Genomic DNA, 21284 nt, shown 5'->3' on the forward strand with positions numbered 1-21284 from the left:
ATTAAACTTGCAATAAAACTATAAAGTAATACCCCCACATTTGCAGCTAATTTGTTCCAGGATATAATACAGATAAGTGAAAACAGCAAATGCAACATGGAGCAAGATGTCATTGTAACATATATTTCAGTGAAAACTGATAAATTTGGTACAGTAAAACATTATCAATATTAATATATAACAATAAAATATCCTGCACATTATATCACTTCTATTATTCACTATAGTAGCTAAGAGCCTCTTTTCTGCAATATGCCAGTTAGAGGGAATATCAGGAGGGAATTTTAGAGCCCAAGGTAAACTCACGCAATATCTACCATCTCCAGTTCTGCGAAGGCCCCTAAGAAACTGCTCTTTCGCTGCTTGATCTTCTGCGACCCTGGAAATGCTTTGCGCATCATCTGCAATGCCGATAGTTTCTAACTTCCACATAAAGGAAGGTTCCATGTCTTGAATAAGAAGATTAGTTACTAACATAGATGGGGTACCCTTAAAACTTTGAATAATCGTTCCTTTCGATTCCCCACACAACGTCCATCCCAGTTTAGTATTTATGGCTGTCAAACCACCCTCAAGCTGAATTACTTCACCAGTAAGTATTTGCCCATAAATATCACTCCCTATGAGGATTTCTATTTCCGGGTGACCCTCACCGACATCTGAAATCCAAATTCTGTGTCTTTTTAATTCCTTCAATAACGGTCCTTTAGGTATGCGTGGTATGCCTCCACAAATGGTATTTTGATCCAGAAAACTAAATTGGCACACTTTGTTTTTCCTAACCGGGCTTAGACCTATAGAATATCTCTTGTGAATTTTTGACTCAGTCCTTGTTCCGCCAAATAACGTGTGAGTTAAAGTTTCAGAGGAAGTGCTTTTCAGATTTAAAGCTTCAGCTGTGGATTGTAAAATGTAAGATCGTTGGGATCCACAATCCAAGAGGCACCTGACCACCTTCTTTACAGTGCCTACAACTATTTCAACCATTAACGTCATAAGAGTAACTTCATTCATACATAAGGGAGAAGACATTGTACTTTGTACCATTACTGACTCATTTCGTTTTTCCTTATTGTCAGCATTGTTTTCTGATACCTCAGGGCATAAAATTATAGGGTGAGATCGCCTACACAAATAGCATTGAATAAACTGTGGGCACATCTTCGCAAAATGCCCAGGTTTAAGACAGCGGAGGCAGCATTTTAATTCTCTTAATTTGTCTAATCTTTCCTTTAAGCTCATCGATCGAGCTGTAAAACATTCTTTGCTTTCGTGAGATTTTCCGCAAAAAACACATTTTTGTTCTTTGACAGCCACTAGACTTGCTGCGCTAGCGATTGGTTTTTTGGGTCTTAACTTTTACATCTTTAGAATGTTCATTGCGCGAAGTAGAAGAAATTTCAAATCCAGACCTCGCTAGTTTAACTCTCTGCTCTCCTTCGACCTCTTTACGCAAAAATTCCAGGAGATTTGTGAGATGTGATCCTTCTTTACTGAACAAAACGCTTCTCTGCCATACTCGAAGCATCTCAGCAGACAGACAAGACTCGACCATGGGATATAACCAGGAAACATTAGTATCCAGGGCTAAGCCTAAAGACTCTAGAGATCTGAGATGGGATTCGATTTTGTCAAACAGTGACACTAGCGGCAACCGATCTTTCCCTTGTGAGCGTACATTTTGGATAATTAATTTTAACAATTCCCTCACATATATCTCAGTTAAAATTTCCTTGTTTCCAAAACGCTCCTCAAACGCAGAAATGGCTTTCGGATAATTTTCAGCCGTTAAAGGATAACTATCTATCAACTCACTAGCCCAAGTTCCGGGTAACATTGATTGAGCTAAATAATGGAATTTGTCAATGTCATTAAGCTCCTTATCCTCATGGATCTTTTTAAATTGACCCCAAAATGTAAGGTAACTTAATAATTGTCCATCAAATTTTTTAATTTGAATTTTCGGCAACTTGTACCGTTTTCCATTCGAAGCACTTATACCACTATCCGTGTTAGAACTCGTATTGACACTACGGTCAACCGCATTATCTATATTCTCTTTCACCCGATGATTAAGTGTGATAAACTCATCTGAATATTCTTCGCAGCCTATGACCTCTGTTTCCAGATCATCTTCAGCGGCTTTTCCCTTAATCATTGAATCTAGTATTTCTGAATCGCAAGATCTCAACTCAGCAATTATCATCTGCAACTTCAAAATTTTGTCTTTCAATACATCTCTATCCGCTTGAACATCTTTACAAAGTTCGGTTTTTAGAATCTTAGCCGTCCTAGTAAAGGCATTGCGTGCCGTTGTATGCTTTTTCTTCAACATATCAACATCCATTTTATCTTTAAATGCAGACCCACTTGAAACTCAAAATCTGTAATGTTATCACCAATCCGACAAATCCTCAAAATTCGTCTTTACTCAGCAATTCCAGAAATATAACTCAATATAATAAAAGTGAATAACAATATGTCATAACATTCATAATACAGCAAAATAAAATTATTTCGAATATCACAGTAGAAGATTTAATAACTTTTTCTACGTTTACACTGCAGACGATTTAGCGCATAGCATTTCAATTGAAAATTGAAACTAATTCGAATACAAATACGAAATTCAACATTGCAGACGATAAAACGCATTACGTTTCCAAATAACACTTAAATTAATATTTACTTCTACAATAATATAATATAGTAAACACAATACTTTCTCAACTATATTAATATAATAATCCCAACACATTCGAATCAGGATCGCAATCCTGGCTGGCTCGCCATTTTTGTTGTGTCGCGGAGCAAAAACAATTTTACTTTACACCTGACTGCCATTGGCTCCGACATAGCAATGTGAATACTCTACATCTAAAATTTTAAAACACCATCCCAGAATTTTAAATGTTAATTTAATAGATTTCTATTCATATATTTGCAAATCATACACTATAAACACAATAAACAAAATTTTGAACTTATCTGCACCAGCGTGAATAAGCCTGGCATAATTTCTGAACTCGACGCAACTTTAGAAGGTAAAATACCATAAATTCAAACACAAGGGTTTCATCCTCTTCAACGCAGCTAATTTTCTAAATATATTTTACTAATATCCGCAGCGGGGCAGTGGATTCCATTTCACTCACCCAAAACTCAAATTTTGTAACGCAATAGTATCGCAAAAGACGCAAAAAACATCGACTCAAAATCAAAACTAAAATCTATAGAATATCATCCGCTGTTGCTATTCCAGCACTGCCAACTTTTCTTCCTGCAGCTGTTGCCAGACTTATCCTCGCTGTATGTGAGAGGTACAACACTGTTGAGAACCAATGCTCTAAATTTACAATCAAAAGAATTTTTCCCCTCAATTCATTGACTTCAGACATACATTTTTACATATCAAATTATCCATGATCTATATTTCCTAAAGCTAAAACTACCATTCTGAAGATACCACCCATGTTTCTACTAACTCACAACAATTACTAACCACATGAGCAGGAAGATTACAGTTACATTAAAAATGGAAAAGATTTTTAATTTCAATTAACTTTCTTTTCCTCTTAACTACTTTTACAAAATGCAACTATAACAGATTAGAATACTGTATTTTATCTTTCTGTATACATCTTTCATTTCAGATAATGAATAAAAATATCTTTGGATGTCAAATATCAAAATTTATAGAAACACTATAACACCACTAATATGCAAAGTTACCTCATGAGTACTCCTATGCAAACTTCTCTTACGTCCAAGGTGTCTACGTAATGATGATGTCCTGGCCCACTTTCTAGTAACTTCTAGCCCATGTTCCATCTACATGGAAATCAATTTTTGAAACACAGTTTCCAAAAGGCACAATAAGTAACAATGATTAAAAATTATTTAAATATGCAATTTATTTTTACAAAATTGATGAAATAATTTATATTACTACTTTATTACAAAGTTACACTGCCACTTTACATCAATTCTTGATGAAATAAATTGTCTTTAATTGGTACTCAGCTATTTCATTACAGCTAAGACATTTTGAAGTCTTTAATGAATAAAATTTCATTGGATTTTTAAACAAACCATTTAAGGATATTTAGTTTTGTTTGCCATCTAAGTTGCATTTGTGAAGAATAGTTTTTATAATAGGCAAATATTAAACTCTAGCATATAAAGCTGTTTGGACAGAATTTAGTCGAACAGATGGATTATCAAATTTATTTTGAAACATCATATTTTTGGTACAATTTCAAAATAGCTTACATGAAACTGGAAAACTGTCAGTTATTAACCTTAAAAAATTAAACACTGAATAAAACAAAAATAAAACAGAATAATAAACATAATAACCTAAATAAAACAGAAACACTGAATTTCCTTACTTGGTTGCAATATCAATAGTAAAATTAGGCAAAAATCCTCCTTAGATTAAAATTAGGTTTACAAACAACTCTGTTTCCAAGATATATAAAGAACAGCTATCTACTCTACAAGGAAAGCACATATTCTGCACTGCAGACAAATATTATGCTTGTAGCAAGTTACCTAATCAAAAGTCAAGACTTCAAATGTCAGGAACTTCAGTGTATTAAATGTGGAAGTATTGCTACCTTATAGCTGTTTTAACTTCTTGATGCATTCAACCATGTTAACTCAGGTGCACTGAACTAAATTATTTTTATACACCCAAGTAAATACATTTTTCAGATATAAATACAACAAAATGTATCTGCTTCAGTTTTGAGTTAAAGAAAGATGTTGAGTTAAAATACAGATTAAAACAATTGTCAGAAAATAGATCACTTACTTAATTTTTACAGGTGAATTAAGGGGTTAACACTTTCATCACTACATACAAGATACCTCGTCTTCCAAGAATATTTGCTGAGCCTTAGAGATGAGATAACGAGTACCCTACACAAGCCATGTTATATTTTCACAAAATTTCTACGAGATGGCACCAACAGCACAATATTAGGATCTTCAGTGAAATTTCTGTAGTTGTGCAATTAGCTTTGGGGTTACATTTCTTGTATAAGGTGTCTATAATTGAAGAACCCCATTTCTTAGCTGCCTACAAGCGAAACCAGTTTCCAGAAAATAGTGAAATTTTGTGGCACACTTAATGAAGGATGAGAATATCTTTCAGCAAAAAAAATTAAATAAATAAATACATCTGAAAGCTTGCAGATTTTATATTATGGCCAAAGGGACATTTTTTTAGCATTTTGTGCGATACCTTTATTTATTAAATATAATGTTCTTTGCACTTAAACCATAAAATTCAATTTAACAGCAATATCACAAAATATATAAAAGAGCATAATTCTTAAGAATTTCCGATACTCAGTCTCACGCGTTGGACATAAAAATGTGTTTTTTTGGGTTGGGGGACGCTGTGTTTAAGTGAGAACGAGAGTCAAGCGTCAAAACCATGTGGAAGCAACTGCTACACTAGTGAAAGTTTGTAAGGTTAATATTGGAGGATATTCCAAAAGATTTTATTGACAGTTAAATGTGGTCTATCCAGCACCTGTGCTATATGCCAGATACTGGTGCTAGCCTAAAAGTTTGAAGCTGTGTCCTCTACAACCTGAAGTGCAATCTCCAGTACTGTTTTTGCAGAAACAGGTTTGGTTCCTCTTCCAGGAAGAAAAAATGATCCTGTTCTTTCAAATTTCGTTATCATTTTCTGAACGTTTTTAGCATTCACTGTACCTTTTAGAATCAATCCTCTTCAAAGTCTGAAATTTCTGTAGAGCAGCCACTGCGGAATTACTGTTTTGGGAAAACAATTTTACTAACAAAGTGTGATCTTGTAAACTCACCATCATTGTAAGCAACAACCACATCAAAACCAAAGTCTCTGCGAATGTTTCTAGGTTTCATAACAGCTGCTGCATGATGTCGATAAAGATTTACATTTTTACTACAGGTTTTCCAAGTAAAACGACTTTTGGTGATACTATTTGTAACTTTTTTTTCACTAAAAGACATTGTCATCCTTTCATCCACCACAAAATTTCATAATTTTCTGATCATTAGTTTTGCTTGTAGGAAGCATTGAAATAGGGTTCTTTAATTATCAGATGAACATGATGATGATGATTTTATCAGATGAACAGTTTTGTTCTTTAATTATAAACACACTGTACATTCATTATACATGCAGTACAAAGTCCGTAATTCGGATGTCCATTATCCGGAATGATCTATAATCTGGACCTTAAAGCCACAAACTTACGCATGCGCATAAAGCATTTATGCATGTGTGTTTGGTGTGCGCGTCCACTACGCTTGCGTGTAAAGCCAGTAAAGATTTTACCCATGTGTGCTTCCGATAGTGAAGAAAGTTACATTGCTTAATAAAAGTTTAATAAAGTAAACAAATAACTATTACACTTTTTTTTTTTTTTTTTTTTTTTGTAAATTTTGATACCCTTTAGATCACAATTGCTCCTTATTTCATAAATTACGGTTTCATATTTTTAATTGTGTAATTTCTGCATGCCAGCTTACCAGACTTAAATTGATGATCTATAATCTGGAATCGCCGAAGTACCGACGAGTCAGGATTACGGACTTTGTACTGTATTATATGTTACTTTAACAAAAAGAAAAAAAAAAAGATTAAACAAAAGCTACTTTCAGTTGATGAGGGAATAAAACAACTTATTTTATCAGATGAATAGCTTGAAGATATTGCCTCAGATAGGAAAAGCAGCTTTAAGCTTATTGATGTTGAGCTTAACTTTTTATTGATGTTGATAGAATAAAAGAAAATATTTTAAAAAGTAATGAAACTGATGACTGTCTAGTAGCTTAAAACTTATATTACAAATGATGCAAAATTGCAATGAATTGCATGCTGACTAGATACTATTTTTCACAACAGCTGCGGCATAATGCATCCTGAATGTACAGACCTATTGGCCTCCTCGTAACCAACAGTACTTTTCATTTACCTGTCACTAAAGAAATTAAGAAAACCATTTTATCAGAAAATAAAAGACATACGAAGCAATGTATACATGGATTAACAGCCAAACCAAAAACTCACATACATTATTAAACTAACTGATGCTGTAAAAATGCAGAAATTTTTGGACTTATTTTTGCAATGGGGTGTTATCAAGAAATCTTTTCTTGAAGACTATTGATGAAGTAATTCAATGTTAGCAACACTGATTTTACGACACGATGGCAAAGTACCAATTTGAACTCTTCTCGCACTGTAGCAATAACGTAGAAGCTAACAGGAATGGGCTGCAAAAGTTACAAAATATTTGCAATGCTCTAATGGATAGCTTTTAAAAATTTTACACACCAGGTAAGGAACTTCCATAGAAGAAATGATAGATCTGCAGCAAGGAAATAGCCCAAGTATGATATAACAATTTACGTTTTTTGAGCAGAGCAGTTATGTATGGAATGCACTTGTGTGCTGTGGTATGAAATGCATCTGAATTTGTAGTTCAGATGTACAAGCTTCTAAACAAAGGATATCTGCTTTATGAAATTACCACACAAGTATTCCTCTGGCAAATAAGCTGCTCAAAAATCAAAACGACATTACACGGAATACTGCAATCAAACAGAAAATACCTCATCAAAGAAGTTGCAAATGCAAATCTAAATTGAGATGAAACAGTCATGCACAGAAAGCATCACACCGCTGTGATTAAATGAAAAGATAACAAAATCTCTTTATGCTTACAAACAGCATGCTGGACCTCAGGTTAAAAAAAAAAGAAAGAAAGAAAGAAAGAAAAGAAAAGAAAAAGAAAAAGGAGGTTAAATCGCCAAACCAAATAATGTTCCAGATCACTGGTCTCCAAAGTACAGTAAGCATATGCCAGAGGGTACAGAGAGTGATATTTGAGGGTATGCCAAAGAAGAAGGCTCATGATTAATTATGAGTCTATGGTCATGTATCAGATTGAGTGCAAGTTTCTCCCACTGGTCACTGCGTCTGGTTTCACTACTGCCTGGGAAGATCAACATCATAAATGCAGCAGCTTTAAAGTGCATTATGTTATATTACTATATTATATATTACATGGGATACGACTTATTATTATTTTCGTCTTAGGGATATCAAAAATGTTTGGAGATTACTGTTCTAAATAACAACAAACACATGTGGCATCGATAGACTTCATCAATTGCTTTCCTATTACTTGCCGTTTAAAAAACACTATGATGGTACAGAAAAGTCGTTCTCCAATATTTAGATGCGGCAGTTTTTCACTCCTATATTTTTATAAAAAGGCTAGCAAAAAATAATCTCAGATCTGGTTTTAAAAAAAAAAATATTATGTTTGCTATTAAATTCTACTGAATACAAGGATACACCAGTTCCTGAGACAATGCCTGCAACAGCAATTGAAGCTATGCTAACACAGAAGTGTGCCAAGTGTAACTGCTACCAAATTTCACAAAAAAACGCAATATCTGTGCAAAATATGCGCATCAAAGCCAGCATTTAGAGGGACTTCTTTAAAAAATATTGTAGCTTGGAAAAATTCTTAATTTCTGCAAGATTTACCATTTTTATTCTTTTATTTTATTGTTTTGTATTTTATGTCCATATATATGAATAAGTTTTAAATTATTATAGGGATTATTCTTGATTACAATTGATTATTATTTTCTAAAGCAAAATAAATAAGTGTTAACTGAGTTTAACATTCTTAGCACAAGGAGTAGGACAAAGGCACACCACTGCCACGATGAATCTGTTAAGCACAGTTCAGCTAACCTTAAAAACATAGTTAAAAGTATTATATCCCACATTTGCCAGCAAAAAAACACAATTCATACACCTCTTAATATGATTATACAATCAAAACATCAAATTAAAACTGTTAAAAACTTACACCAAATATTTCTGATTCTCTCTCAGAATCATCATCTTGCGTGGAAGGATGAACATCTTGACTTCCGTCTTCTTCTTGCTCAGTTATATCTTGATTTTCTGGTAGCATCAAATGCCTAGACTGTGACTGCAATTCCTCTGTACTACAAGATGCGCATTCCCAGCCAACAGAATCAGCTGATGTATTGCAAAAACCCATTTCATCTACCGATTTCAAAGGAAAGTTGAGGCCATACACTTTAGGACTCAACTTATTAATCTGAACTTCAACTGATGATGCATTCTTTTGGTTATCGGTAATTATAGTTCCATTTAGCAGATTCTCTCCAGTAGATGATGTTAATAAATTAGTATTTTGGCCCCCTTTAACACATCCTGAGACATCTTGTTTTGTCTGCATAAGATTATGTAAACTATTTCTTGTGTTAGAAGAATTAGATTGTTCGATATGTTCAGTATTATAACTATTACAGTTCCTCTCAAATCCAACTGGATCAGGCATTGCTCTTACAGTTAAGCGGTCAAACTGACATGAAGTTTGATTATTTGGAGCTTTCAGCTCATTTGATTGAGAATGATTCCCTACTTTTGAAGCTAGCATTGGACTGTCCTGAGAAAGTGAAAATGAACGAAGAGGAGACTCAAGTAAACCAAATCCAGGAGTTGTGAAGGCTTGGCGATCTAAACTGTTTGTACTATACTGATGATAATTATCCACATCAACAACAAATACACGGTCACTTGCATTACCTGAACAATAAAAAGAAACAAATTATTAACTAAAAAGTAGTTTGAAACATAACTTAGATCAGGGGTTTTCACCTGGTGGTACGCAAAGAAGCAAAGCATTTTTAACTATTAAATTCAAAAATTAAAACCCCAACATCGTGGTTAAGTTTTTCTCTAATACTCTTAAATTTATAAGATCTGAGCTTTGTACAGGAGTGCTGGTGGTACTAAAGGTTTTCAATTTTTGTTTAGATGGTACACGTTAGTCAAAAGGTTGAGAACTGCTGACTTAGATCATTCAATAGAGAGCATCTGTTTACAGCTGTTGACTGAAGTGATGCACCACATTTCACTTTTGAGGTTATAATCAGTTTCAAATACTTCCGCTACTACTTGCATTAGCATTCTGGTATATAGGGTAATAATTTCTAAAGAAGGAAATTAATGTAGAAAAATTTTATACAAAAAAGTGCATGCAAATTAGCTGTATGATTAATGAATGGCTATACTATGCAGAAAAATAACACAAAATAGTCAATCATCTTAAAAATTTAAAACAGCATAAATACTACAGTCAAAAGTCGTTAATTCAGATCTATAATCCGGACCTCAAAGCTTCAAACTTTCTGTGCATGCGTCGCTTTGATGCGTGCACGTAAGGCCCTTACGGCTGAGAATATGCTCGTGCGTGTGCGCAAAATACATTTACAAGTGCACGTTTAATGTATAATGGACGGTATAAGCTAAGCTAAAATTATTTAATTCTCTCTTTCAGTTAATGTTGCAGATTGCGTTGTTCCTTAATCTTCGAATTGGATCCGGCTTATTATTTTTTGCAGACTGTTAGAGCAATTTTATAAAAGTAAGCTTGAACTTTCGATTATGTCAAATAGAATTTCTGATATATATTTATTAATATATAAATGATCTATAAAGCGAAAGTATGTTGAGAAGTTCATTAAACAAAAAGTGGAATTGCTACAAAAAATGGATAAAGGCATATCCTTTGTTTATCTAAACTTTAACGTTTTTTTATCTAAACTTTGTTTATCTTTAACGCCGCGGCGCCGCACAATGAATTGGAAGTTGATCTGTCAGCACTATCCTTATCTTCAGGGCAGATGTTTTTATTTTATTTGGCTTATAATTCCTTATTAAATGTAGTATTTCATCTCGATGTACTCCATCTTTGATATGATTTAAATCAAATTCCTCGTCATTATAATTCGCTTCCGATAGCGAAGAAAGTAACAGAGGTTATTAAAAACGAAAAAATTTCAATTGACAAATTAGTCGGTATTCTCGACACAGCAATTATAGGACTTGAACAGCGGAACTTTGTAACTGAACAAGAAATTATGTCTGTTTAAAGAATTAAAGAGAATGTATTATCACATAAAAAACGAAGCAACTTAAACAACTTACATTGAAAGAAATGCTTAATAAAGTAAACAAATAAATATTAAGCTTTTTTTTTTTTTTTTTTTTTTTTTTTTTTTTTTTTTGTAAATTTTGATACCCTTATAATCCTTTGATACCCTTATAATATTATGACCCTTTGATCATAATTGTTCTTTATTTCATAAATTACGGTTTCATATTTTTAATTTTATAATTTCTGCATGCCATCTTACCAGATTTAAACTGATGATCTATAATCCGGAAAAATCGATAATACGGAATCGCCGAAGTCCCAACGAGTCCGGATTAACGACTTCTGACTGTATAAGTTTCATGAATTTACTAAGTATTTAACCATCTGAGCTTGACAGGGTTTATCTGGTTATCAGAAGTTTTGCTACTTGGCATATAATAGCTTATAATTTAAGATATTTGGCTTTCTTACTTTAATAATGTAGATATAATCTTAATGAATGTAAGTTTATGAAAATACAGACTAAAATAAGTACAGTCAAAAGTCTTTAATCCGGACTCGTCGGGACTTCGGCGATTCCGGATTATCGATTTTTCCGGATTATATATCATCAGCTTAAATCTGGTAAGATGGCATGCAGAAATAATAAAAGTAAAAATATGAAACTGTAATTTATGAAATAAAGAGCAATTATGATATAAAGGGTATCAAAATTTACAAAAAAAAAAAGTTTTATATTTATTTGCTTACTTTATTAAACATTTCTTTCAACACGCGCATGCGTAAAGCATACATTATGCATAGTCGAAATTAGAAAATTTTAAGCAGAAAACTATTTGATATGTATTTGTGATATTTATAATGACGAGGAATTTGATTTAAATCATATCAAAGACGGAGTACATCGAGATGTAATACTACATTTAATAAGGAATTATAAGCCGAATAAAATAAAAACAACTGCCCTGAAGATAAGGATAGTGCTGATAGCTCAACTTCCAGTTCATAGCGCGCCGCATCGTCCCCCTGTCCCCCCGCAGAGCAGCATGAAATTGATAAACATATTTCGGAATGATTAGAGAATCCAAGGATATGCCTTTATCCATTTTTTGCAGCAATTCCACTTTTTGTTTGATGGACATCGAAACATGCTTTCACTTTGTAGATGTTTTGGTAGCTCCAGAATCGGAAATTTTTTTTGACAAAATCGAAAGTTCAAGCTTACTTTTATAAAACTGCTCTAGCAGTCTGCAAAAAATATTAAGCCGGATCCAATTAGAAGATTAAGGAACAACACAATCTGCAATATTAACTGAAATAATTAGATCATTTTAGCTTAGCTTATACTGTCCGTTATACATTAAACGCGCATGCGTAAAGGTATTATACGTATGCGTTAATGCATTATGCGTTGATGCATGCGCAGAAAATTTGTAGCTTTGAGGTCCAGATTATAGATCATTCCGGTTTATGGACGTCCAGATTAAAAACTTTTGACTGTAATTATACAAACTAAATTAATAAATGCTGTTTAAATACCAGTATTTATGATGGATCTAAAATACTGCACCACTTGGAGGATTAAATGTTCAGTTAATAGTAAACTGGTTCAACACTTTCAAAAAATACTTTTCATAAATGCATCACAATAAGGTATTCTCAATGCACATGAAATTATTTCAATATGTATTCAGTACCCAAACACTTCATCAGCTAGATCAGCAGCATGCCATGCACTATGAGACAGGGACATTTTTTATAAACAGGTGTTGATAAAAGCAGTGATTGTTTCCCATAGTGTATGACATATGCTGCTTACTGATAAACATATCACCCTTTTTACAACATTTTAAGACATCCTCAAAATTCACAAATTTACGATATTAAATTTTATGTTATTTCTGAATAAAAATAAAAACAAAAATAAAAAAAAGATTAAAATATTTATAAAACACAGTCTAATTTGAAACTTTTTTTAAATGGAATTTTAAGATATTCTTAAGAATACTGAATTATAACAGTATCGGTACAACTCTGATATACGCCCTAATTTCACCAAATGTGGCGATATGTGTTCTGCGCTGGTTTTTGGCGCGATTACATGTTGCTTGGCAACCCTGTTGACGTTGAAAAATCTTTCGCTGGAGTTTGTTGGTTCGCGTCATGCTTTGTGTCTGAGAAGCTAGGAGGTTAAGATATAATGGTGAAAGTTGTTGAACTGAAGTTCGGCAAAAGGAAATATCACCGTGGCCATCCTGTTGAGGGGCAATGGGTATTTGGAGGTGTGGAAAGAGGGTATGGGAGATTATTTTTAGTGACTGTGCGTGATAGAAGTAGGGATTTGTGATTATTTGTTATTTTATTTATTTGTGAACCATAGTATGAATTTTCTGGATAGTGTGTCTGGCTGTCATATAAATATGATAGTGATTACGTGGCAGCATGTTAAAGGCGGGATGAAATTGGCATTTCTGCTGTTTGAAAAAGCATTAATGGTAAGTGCTTTTTATTTTATTCTTGTTCTTATTTTGTAGAATGTTATGTTCATTGTTTTTTTAGAATAAATTTCTGTGATTATTGTTGTTTTTTTGAATTGTTTGATATTTATTTTAGTTATTTTGTTGATTAGTGCGTACCGTCTAAATTGTACAATTCGTAAATGTTTTTTAAAGTTGAAACAGAACGCTGTATACATGGTATTCTTTGAAATTTATTGTTTTTATGTTAATTTATTAAAGTGAGGTGTGCGTAGTTCATAGATTCGTTTGTTGCCTAAATTGTGCAATTTGTAGATGTTTTTTTAAAGTTGAAACAGGATGCTGTGTACATGGTATTCTTTGAAATTTATTAAAGTGAGTTGTGTGTAGTTCGTATATTCGTTTGTTGCCTAAATTGTGCAATTCGTAGATGTTGTTTTAAGTTTAAACAGGATGCTGTGTACATGGTATTCTTTGAAATTTATTGTTGTTATGTTAATTTATTAAAGCGAGGTGTGCGTAGTTCGTAGATTCGTTCGTTGCCTAGATTGTGCCATTCGTAGATGTTTTTTAAGTTAAAACATATCGCTGTGTACATGGACTCTTGTCAAATAATTTTGGTTAGAAACTTCACGGTTTTGCTATCTAAATTTTTTGTTTTTGTTTTGGATTTTCAGCTTAAATTGCGTGTTCAAAACGTGGTTTTTGCATTCGCGAAAACTGTGTTTTTGGAGACATTTTAGGCTTAAAATTCGAAATGTAGACAAAAAATTTAGATAACAATATGGCAGCAAGGAGTTTCTCGCCAAAAATGTTTGGCGAGAAATTTGGCGACTTGAGGGCGCATATCAGAGTAGTTCCACAGTATCATTTTAAGCACATCCTAAAAAAAAAAAAAAAAAAATATCAAAAAGATTAAAATGAGAACAAAACTTATTTTAAAGTTTTAAGTCCGACATCTTTTAAATTTCATTTTAGTCACTAGATGGCAGCATGAACAATTGTGTTTCTTACAAATTATCATTGAAAACAGATTTTTATCGAATTTAAATGAAGAAATAATGCAGATATTTGTTTTATTTTAAAAATAAAACGAAAATAATAATATTCCTTAAATGTGAGAAAATACATATTAAAAATAGCAATAACAGATTCCTTTTTTTAAAAAATAAAACAAATTTGATTGGGTTCCAGCATTGGTTCATAATCCCTTCTATTCGTGGAAAGATATGGCCTGACTAGAACTGCCAGTTTGGCTTAACCTTATTACTCGAGTAAAGACGAAACACCTTCGTATTTACGTATTTATTTATTAATTATTGTTCGTTGAATGGAAGTTGGTTTGTTCCCCTTGAAAAGTCAACTAATTTCCGATCAATGATAATGATTACATGCATTTAATTTAATTTTTCCTTTTACAATTGAAATTTTGTTCTTCATAATGATTTTATTCCAGTCCCCGTTAAAACATTATTAACATTTTACTTTCAAGTAACTTCAAAACATCTTTCAAAATATAACTTACTAGTATGGATTCACTCTTTTAAAATAATCCTACTTTAATTAAACTTAGGAGATAATATAATCAATTTATCAATATTGTTTAGGAAATAAATTATTATTAACTTACTTTGCAGCAATTGCGCAAGTAGTAGTAACTTGTTTTCGCACTAAATGAATTTAAGATCATACAATATATGTATAATATATAGAGAGAGATATCTATATATGTATATTCATCTGCACTATATCAGGCTGCTTGGCAACATTTTCACAGTCAATGGGATAATACGTAAGTATCATTTCTTCATTAAACGTGGTGGGTTTTATTTAAGCTTCCGGGTAGCAACAACTTATGACAGAATAATGCTCTTATCACACTGCACATGTATTTTGAACTGATTGTTTTAAATACAGAATTTTCCCTGTATCTTAAATTTCTAGGGATAAATTCTTAAACTAACAGCCCTATCATAACTAGTTAGCTTAAGCTAGTTCATGCCTTAAACTAAAATTTAAATGCAAAGATTGCAGTTCCCCCTCTCCCAAAATTTTTACATTTTTGTATTTTCATTTCTTAATATTTAATTTTTACAATCTGAGAATATCCTAAAGTTTCTAAGACTTTTCCATTGGGAGGGTGTGAGTGCTTTTTTTTATTTAAACTTACTTTCAACATGAAGCAATAAACTGTCTCTCAGTATAATATACTGCATGTCTCCCATAAATGGCAGTATAAATTTGATATATGGGGGAAAAAATGTTGACAAAAACATAGCTGGTTAATAGGGAGGCCATTTATAAATGAAGCCGCCAGAATAAGAAGGAATCTACCATTCCTAAAAAAAAAAAAAAGTATGGAGAATATTCAGCTTGAAAAATAATTGTAGGTTCAAACAATTTATTTTCATTTAATCACTTTGCTGTGCTTATCACTTCATAGTAAAGACGTAAAAAATAACTCTGCATCTTTTCTTCCGCATTTAGAATTATGAAATATCAGAAGATACCCTCAATACTTACAGAACAACAGCTGACATTAATTTTACTATTAACATATTTAACAATATGAACAAATTTTTAAAAGAATTTAATTATGCTTAAATTACTAATAAAACTGTACTGCTAAATTTTTTAGGAATTTCTCTTCATGAAAGTTGTCAGTATTAAAATAAGTCAAAATTTTAATTTACAGGTGTTTATTACACTATACTTATAGCAAATTCATTTGTATATACAGAGTGTCTCATAAATGTTGCGACAAACTTCTGGGGAAAGTAGGACATATCATAACGATTAAGAATTGCATAGGAACCCATGCTCAGAAACGTCAATGTACACCGCCAGAGGTTGTTGCACAGGAGAGTGCTAGTGGAAAGCGAGGATTGCCTCATACAAGCGGTAGGCACCATAGGAAGAGCATGGAACACTATACGAACGGAAAGCTTACAGACATGAACTTAATGTATGGAATAGCTGAGGGTAATGGATGAGCTGCTGCATGCATTTATAGGGAATGCTTCCCCGGCAGACATCAACCACACCACAGTTCATTTGCACGCCTGCATCAAAATCTGTATGACTATGGGTCGTTAAGAAGTGGCAGGACAAGTGAGGGCAGGCCATGATCGATCGCTCGGTCGTTAGGGAAGAAAGTGTGTTGGAAATGGTGGAGAATAATCAAAGAACCAGCATACCTGCCATTGCCTCTAAATTAAGAATGTCTTGTATTATTCACATTCAAGACACGCTTGTCGTACACACTGGTCCAATGTGTCTTGAACTCGGAGTCCTTCCATGCCTTTCGTCTCCAAAGGGTTCAATTAGTGCTCTCCAATGAATAATCCGAACGTGTGTGTTACGCACAGTGGTTTCTGCAAGAAAACGCTGCAATGTTAATTTCTCATCTTATGTCTTGTTCACGGATGAGGCCATATTCAATAGGGATGGCATATTCAATCACCACAATTAACATTTGTGGGGTCAACAAAAACCCCACAACAATACGGGTAATATGTGGGCGGGTTTGGTCAGCGACTGCGTAGTCGAGCCGTACCTTTTACCTTCCAGGTTGAATTTCTTGAATTATCTGAACGATGTTCCACCATATGTTAGGCGCAACATGTGGTTCCAACATGATGGGGTGCCTGCTCATTTTGGACTGAATGTTTGTAGCCATTTGAACAGATCATTCCAGCATCGATGGATTGGGCGTGAACCGGCCCCCCACAATCACCGGATTTATAGAGCTCTGATTTCTTTTTTAGGGAAGCCGTCAAAGTGTCATGTGTCACGATCCTGTTCTGTCTGAAATGGATCCCGTGGTAAGACTCACCTGCGCAGCTGCTACAATCAAAGAAAATCTCGGTGTTTGAACATGTCTGACAATCAATGGTCTGTTGGTGTTAGGTGGCATCTGATGTGCAAACTTCGAGCATCTGTTATAACATTCAAGCTGTGGTACACCATTTGTATTCATGTCCAATAAATGTTTCAAATTAATCACTCTGTTGTTTCCTTTCCCATCTTCTACCTCTGCTACCACTAACCCCTGACATTTCCGACCATGGGTTCCTATGCAATTTTTAATCCTTATGGTGTGCCCTACCTGCCCCAGAAGTTTGTCGCAACATTTACAGGACACTTTTTTATTAAGTTCAATCAAATGAAAAGGAATAGCAAACAGATTTGAGCTCTAAATATTGGGAATTTTATTTGCCAAATTAAAAGCAGAAAATATTTTGAAAGAAAATAAGAATTTTCCACTCCTGTAGCACGAGCACCTGAACAAGTTCACCTGGACCGATGGTCTAAGCAAACCAGTTCTGTAAACTTCAGACATATTCTTCATACATAGTTATCTCAGACTATAAACTTTGGAAATCTTTACAAAATTTCACCAAATGACTGAAAGTTTTTTTAAAAAATCAGAAATCTCCTTCAATAGTTTTTTTACACTCGAACTCGAAGATGGGATCTTCAGCCTATATGACAGACAACAACAGGTACATAATATTGAGGAATAAAGACATGTATCATATCACTATACATGTTCCTTCAAACAATGTTTACTGACACAAACTTCCAAGCAATATATTTTCCCTTTAAAATCTGTTTCCTTGTAACTGAATATCAATGTTTATTCACATTTAAGATATTTATAAAAAGGCATTACTTAAAATGTCAAATGATACGAATAAGTAATGGAGACACAGAAGAATAATCAATCAATGTGTTGTAACATTATAATGAAAAATACAGATTATTTCTCTATGTGTAAAAACTTTAATGAGATTATAATGCCACAGTTTTTTAACAATAAATTCTAATACACTTACCTTCATCACGAAATCCAATTCCACTATCACTGTTGCTACTATTGCTGCTAGTATTGCTAGGCTGAGGGGACATATTCACATGAAATTCTAAGCCATGCACAAATTCATTATTGAAACCCAATTTACTTCTATATAGACCAACAACAGCTTGTAGAATACTATCAGCAGACTCAGGGAACTCTTTACATTTATTAGTAACAGGATCAGATGTACAAGTTATGTGAAAAGCTTTGGCTCTTTTCATGTGTTGATGATGGGGTGTTAACTTAGGATCAACCATAAATACATGGCAAGAACTGCTGACAGAGCCAGGGTCTTCTTGACTTCCCTCACTAAGTTCATCACTACTAATACCATGATTTGTAACAAGACCAAAAAATTTCTTATCATCACTATAAACTCCACTGAAAGTTATTTTATCAGCAGAAAATTCAGCTAAAGTGACACCTTGAGGATTGATAAGAATAATACTTTCAGGAAACACTGACATTAATACAAGAGTATGGACCTTTTTTTCAACACGCAGTCGACGAATACAGTTACGAATTGTTTGTAGCCTTGAATTAGGAAGCTGTGGTTCTTTTGGCATTTCTATTGTCCCTAGATAACCAACAACAGCTTTTAAAACAGCTTGTTCTTCATTACCTTTCTGTTCTTCATTATTCTGGGATGAAAACAGAGCAGGGTATAATATATTATTCAAATCTTGTTCTGTAAATATTGAATGAAATACTTCATCAGCAGAAGCAGAAGTATTTAAGTGCTCAGGATGACTACGAGATTTTATTACTTTGTTTTCTTTCTTTTTAGGGCACACTTGCTTTATTTTCTCAGATGAAGAAACTGAAGGGACACATGTAGTCTGCTGAAGAGGAATATTCTGCAAAGAATGTCTGTTACTAGCATCTTGAATCCTCTGCTGTAAAATCAAATCTAATAACAGTTTATTTGATCGGCTGGATGCAGCTAAACCCACAGACTGGCCTTTAGAATTACGCTGTTTTTGAGAAATTTCAACAACACTACTACCATGAATATGGTCAACAAACAAAGCACCAGTCTGCAAGTCTTGAACAACTTTTTCAGCCCGAGAAACACTGCTCTGATGTTGCCTATTACGAACTTTATTAGGATACTTTGGCCGCAGTTTCACAATAGATATAAATTCTTCCTCAGAAGAATCTGAATAATAGTTTTCAGCAATCTGAAGCTTTAAAACTCCATTTGAATTGCCTATAAGTCTAACAACATCATCATGAGGTGCCTTTGATACATTCTGTCCATTAACAGCAATTAAAAAATCCCCAGGTCGAAGGCCAGCTTTTTCTGCAGGACTACCTGTTATAATGCAACTGAGAATACAAGGAGCTTGACCAGAAATAGTGAATCCAAACCCATTTTTTCCTCTGGATATTTCCACAGTTCTTACACCATAACTTGGTCTCTTTTTCCGCCGTCTATGCTGATGCATTTTCAACAACAGCACTTAAATGCTGCACTTAAGATGGCCTACAAAAGTCAAATAAAAAATAATTTAGCAAAAAGAAAAACAGTCTCAATAAAAATTCAGTATCTAAAAAACTACTTAATTGAACTTTAAAAGCAAAAGAACCATAATCATAAAAACTCAAAAATGTTAAATAATACAGTACAAAGTCTGTAATCCGGACGTCTATTATCCGGAATAATCTATAATCTGGACCTCAAAGCCACAAGCTTTTTTTTTTTGTATGTTTAACGCATGCACGTTTAATGCTACGCATACGTGTTTAATGTTTACGCATGCACATTTAGCACAAAAAACGAAGCAACTTAAACAACTTACTTGAAAGAAATGTTTAATAAAGTAAACAAATAAATATTAAGCTTTTTTTTTTTTTTTTTTTTTTTTTTTTTGGTAAATTTTGATACCCTTTAGATCATAATTGCTCTTTATTTCATAAATTACGGTTTCATATTTTTAATTGCACAATTTCTGCATGCCATCTTACCAGATTTAAATTGATGACCTATAATCCGGAAAAACTCTTAATCCGGAATCGCCAAAGTCACGATGAGTCTGGATTACGGATTTGGTACTGTACAGAAACCTCATATTTACAAAAAAATATTTTTCCAAGCAATAAAGTATTTCATGTTAAGAATTACTACTAGTTATTTTAAAACTGTGCAAACATACTGTTAAAACAATACTCAGCTGATTCTATTGAAAGGGCTTACAACATAAAGAACTATTTTTTCAACCAATAAATCTGAAGAACTTTTCACCACATTAACCATCGACAGAAAAGTATATATTTTTTTACTCTCACTTGGTAAAAGCTCCCGGTTCTGCATTAATCAACCAATTAGCTGTCTACATCATGATTTTCTTCAGTATCTAAAACATGTTAACCTGATAGCTATGACTGGTTTTCCTATGCTGGAAGCTTTGTAACAACTGATAGAAATTAACACTTTTCACTATATTATAAATAACGGCAGAAAACCATTAAAAAATTGTCTCAATGCATACCTGCCAACCTCTAAAGATTAAAATTCAGAAGAACATGAAGAATTAATATCATGCTTTGATATTAAAAAAATAACAATTTATACAAATAGAAAAAAGAAAATTGTGCTTACATTAGTAAATCTCAATTAAGTAGTAACTAAAAAATTTATTAGGAAACATAAAACAAGAACTTAATGCTACACAAAAAATTATTGCAATGAATTTAGAGTGCATTTTTTGGCTTTAGCCAAAAATTCTTTAAAAAATTTCCTGTCATAACAATTAGTTTCCTCATAATATTTAGCAATTAAAATGTATTCTAGAGTTTTTGGTGAAATTGAAGAACGAAATATAGTTTTGTTTTTCTTCACAACACTGAAGACTCTCTCGCACTCAGCATTACTGTGTGGAATTACGACAATAGCACATAAAACTCTTGCTAGTGTATCATATTTTGGTGTTCCATCAGCTCTTTTTATTCTTT

At 33.2% G+C, this 21284-nt stretch overlaps 1 protein-coding gene across 7 annotated transcripts in view; it reads right to left on the reverse strand.

The window, feature by feature from the left end:
• The window catches only part of LOC118204066 (regulator of G protein signaling loco-like), a 161924-nt gene that overhangs the window by 104414 nt on the left and 36226 nt on the right, over positions 1-21284 (reverse strand). For all 7 annotated transcript variants that reach the window (XR_015038324.1, XM_085807046.1, XM_085807048.1 and 4 more), the window contains 3 exons: positions 18307-19815; positions 8889-9637; positions 3733-3831 (listed from right to left, as the gene is read on the reverse strand). Coding sequence is in view for 6 of the 7 variants with exons in the window: in XM_085807046.1 (XP_085663172.1) it covers positions 3733-3831; positions 8889-9637; positions 18307-19777 (2319 nt within the window). In the remaining variant the exon portion in view is untranslated. The remainder of the gene's footprint in view (positions 1-3732; positions 3832-8888; positions 9638-18306; positions 19816-21284) is intronic.

The sequence above is a fragment of the Stegodyphus dumicola genome, chromosome X1 (genome assembly GCF_044657685.1).
Source record: "Stegodyphus dumicola isolate Sdum_Otavi_A_Nest chromosome X1, ASM4465768v1".
NCBI lineage: Eukaryota > Metazoa > Arthropoda > Arachnida > Araneae > Eresidae > Stegodyphus > Stegodyphus dumicola.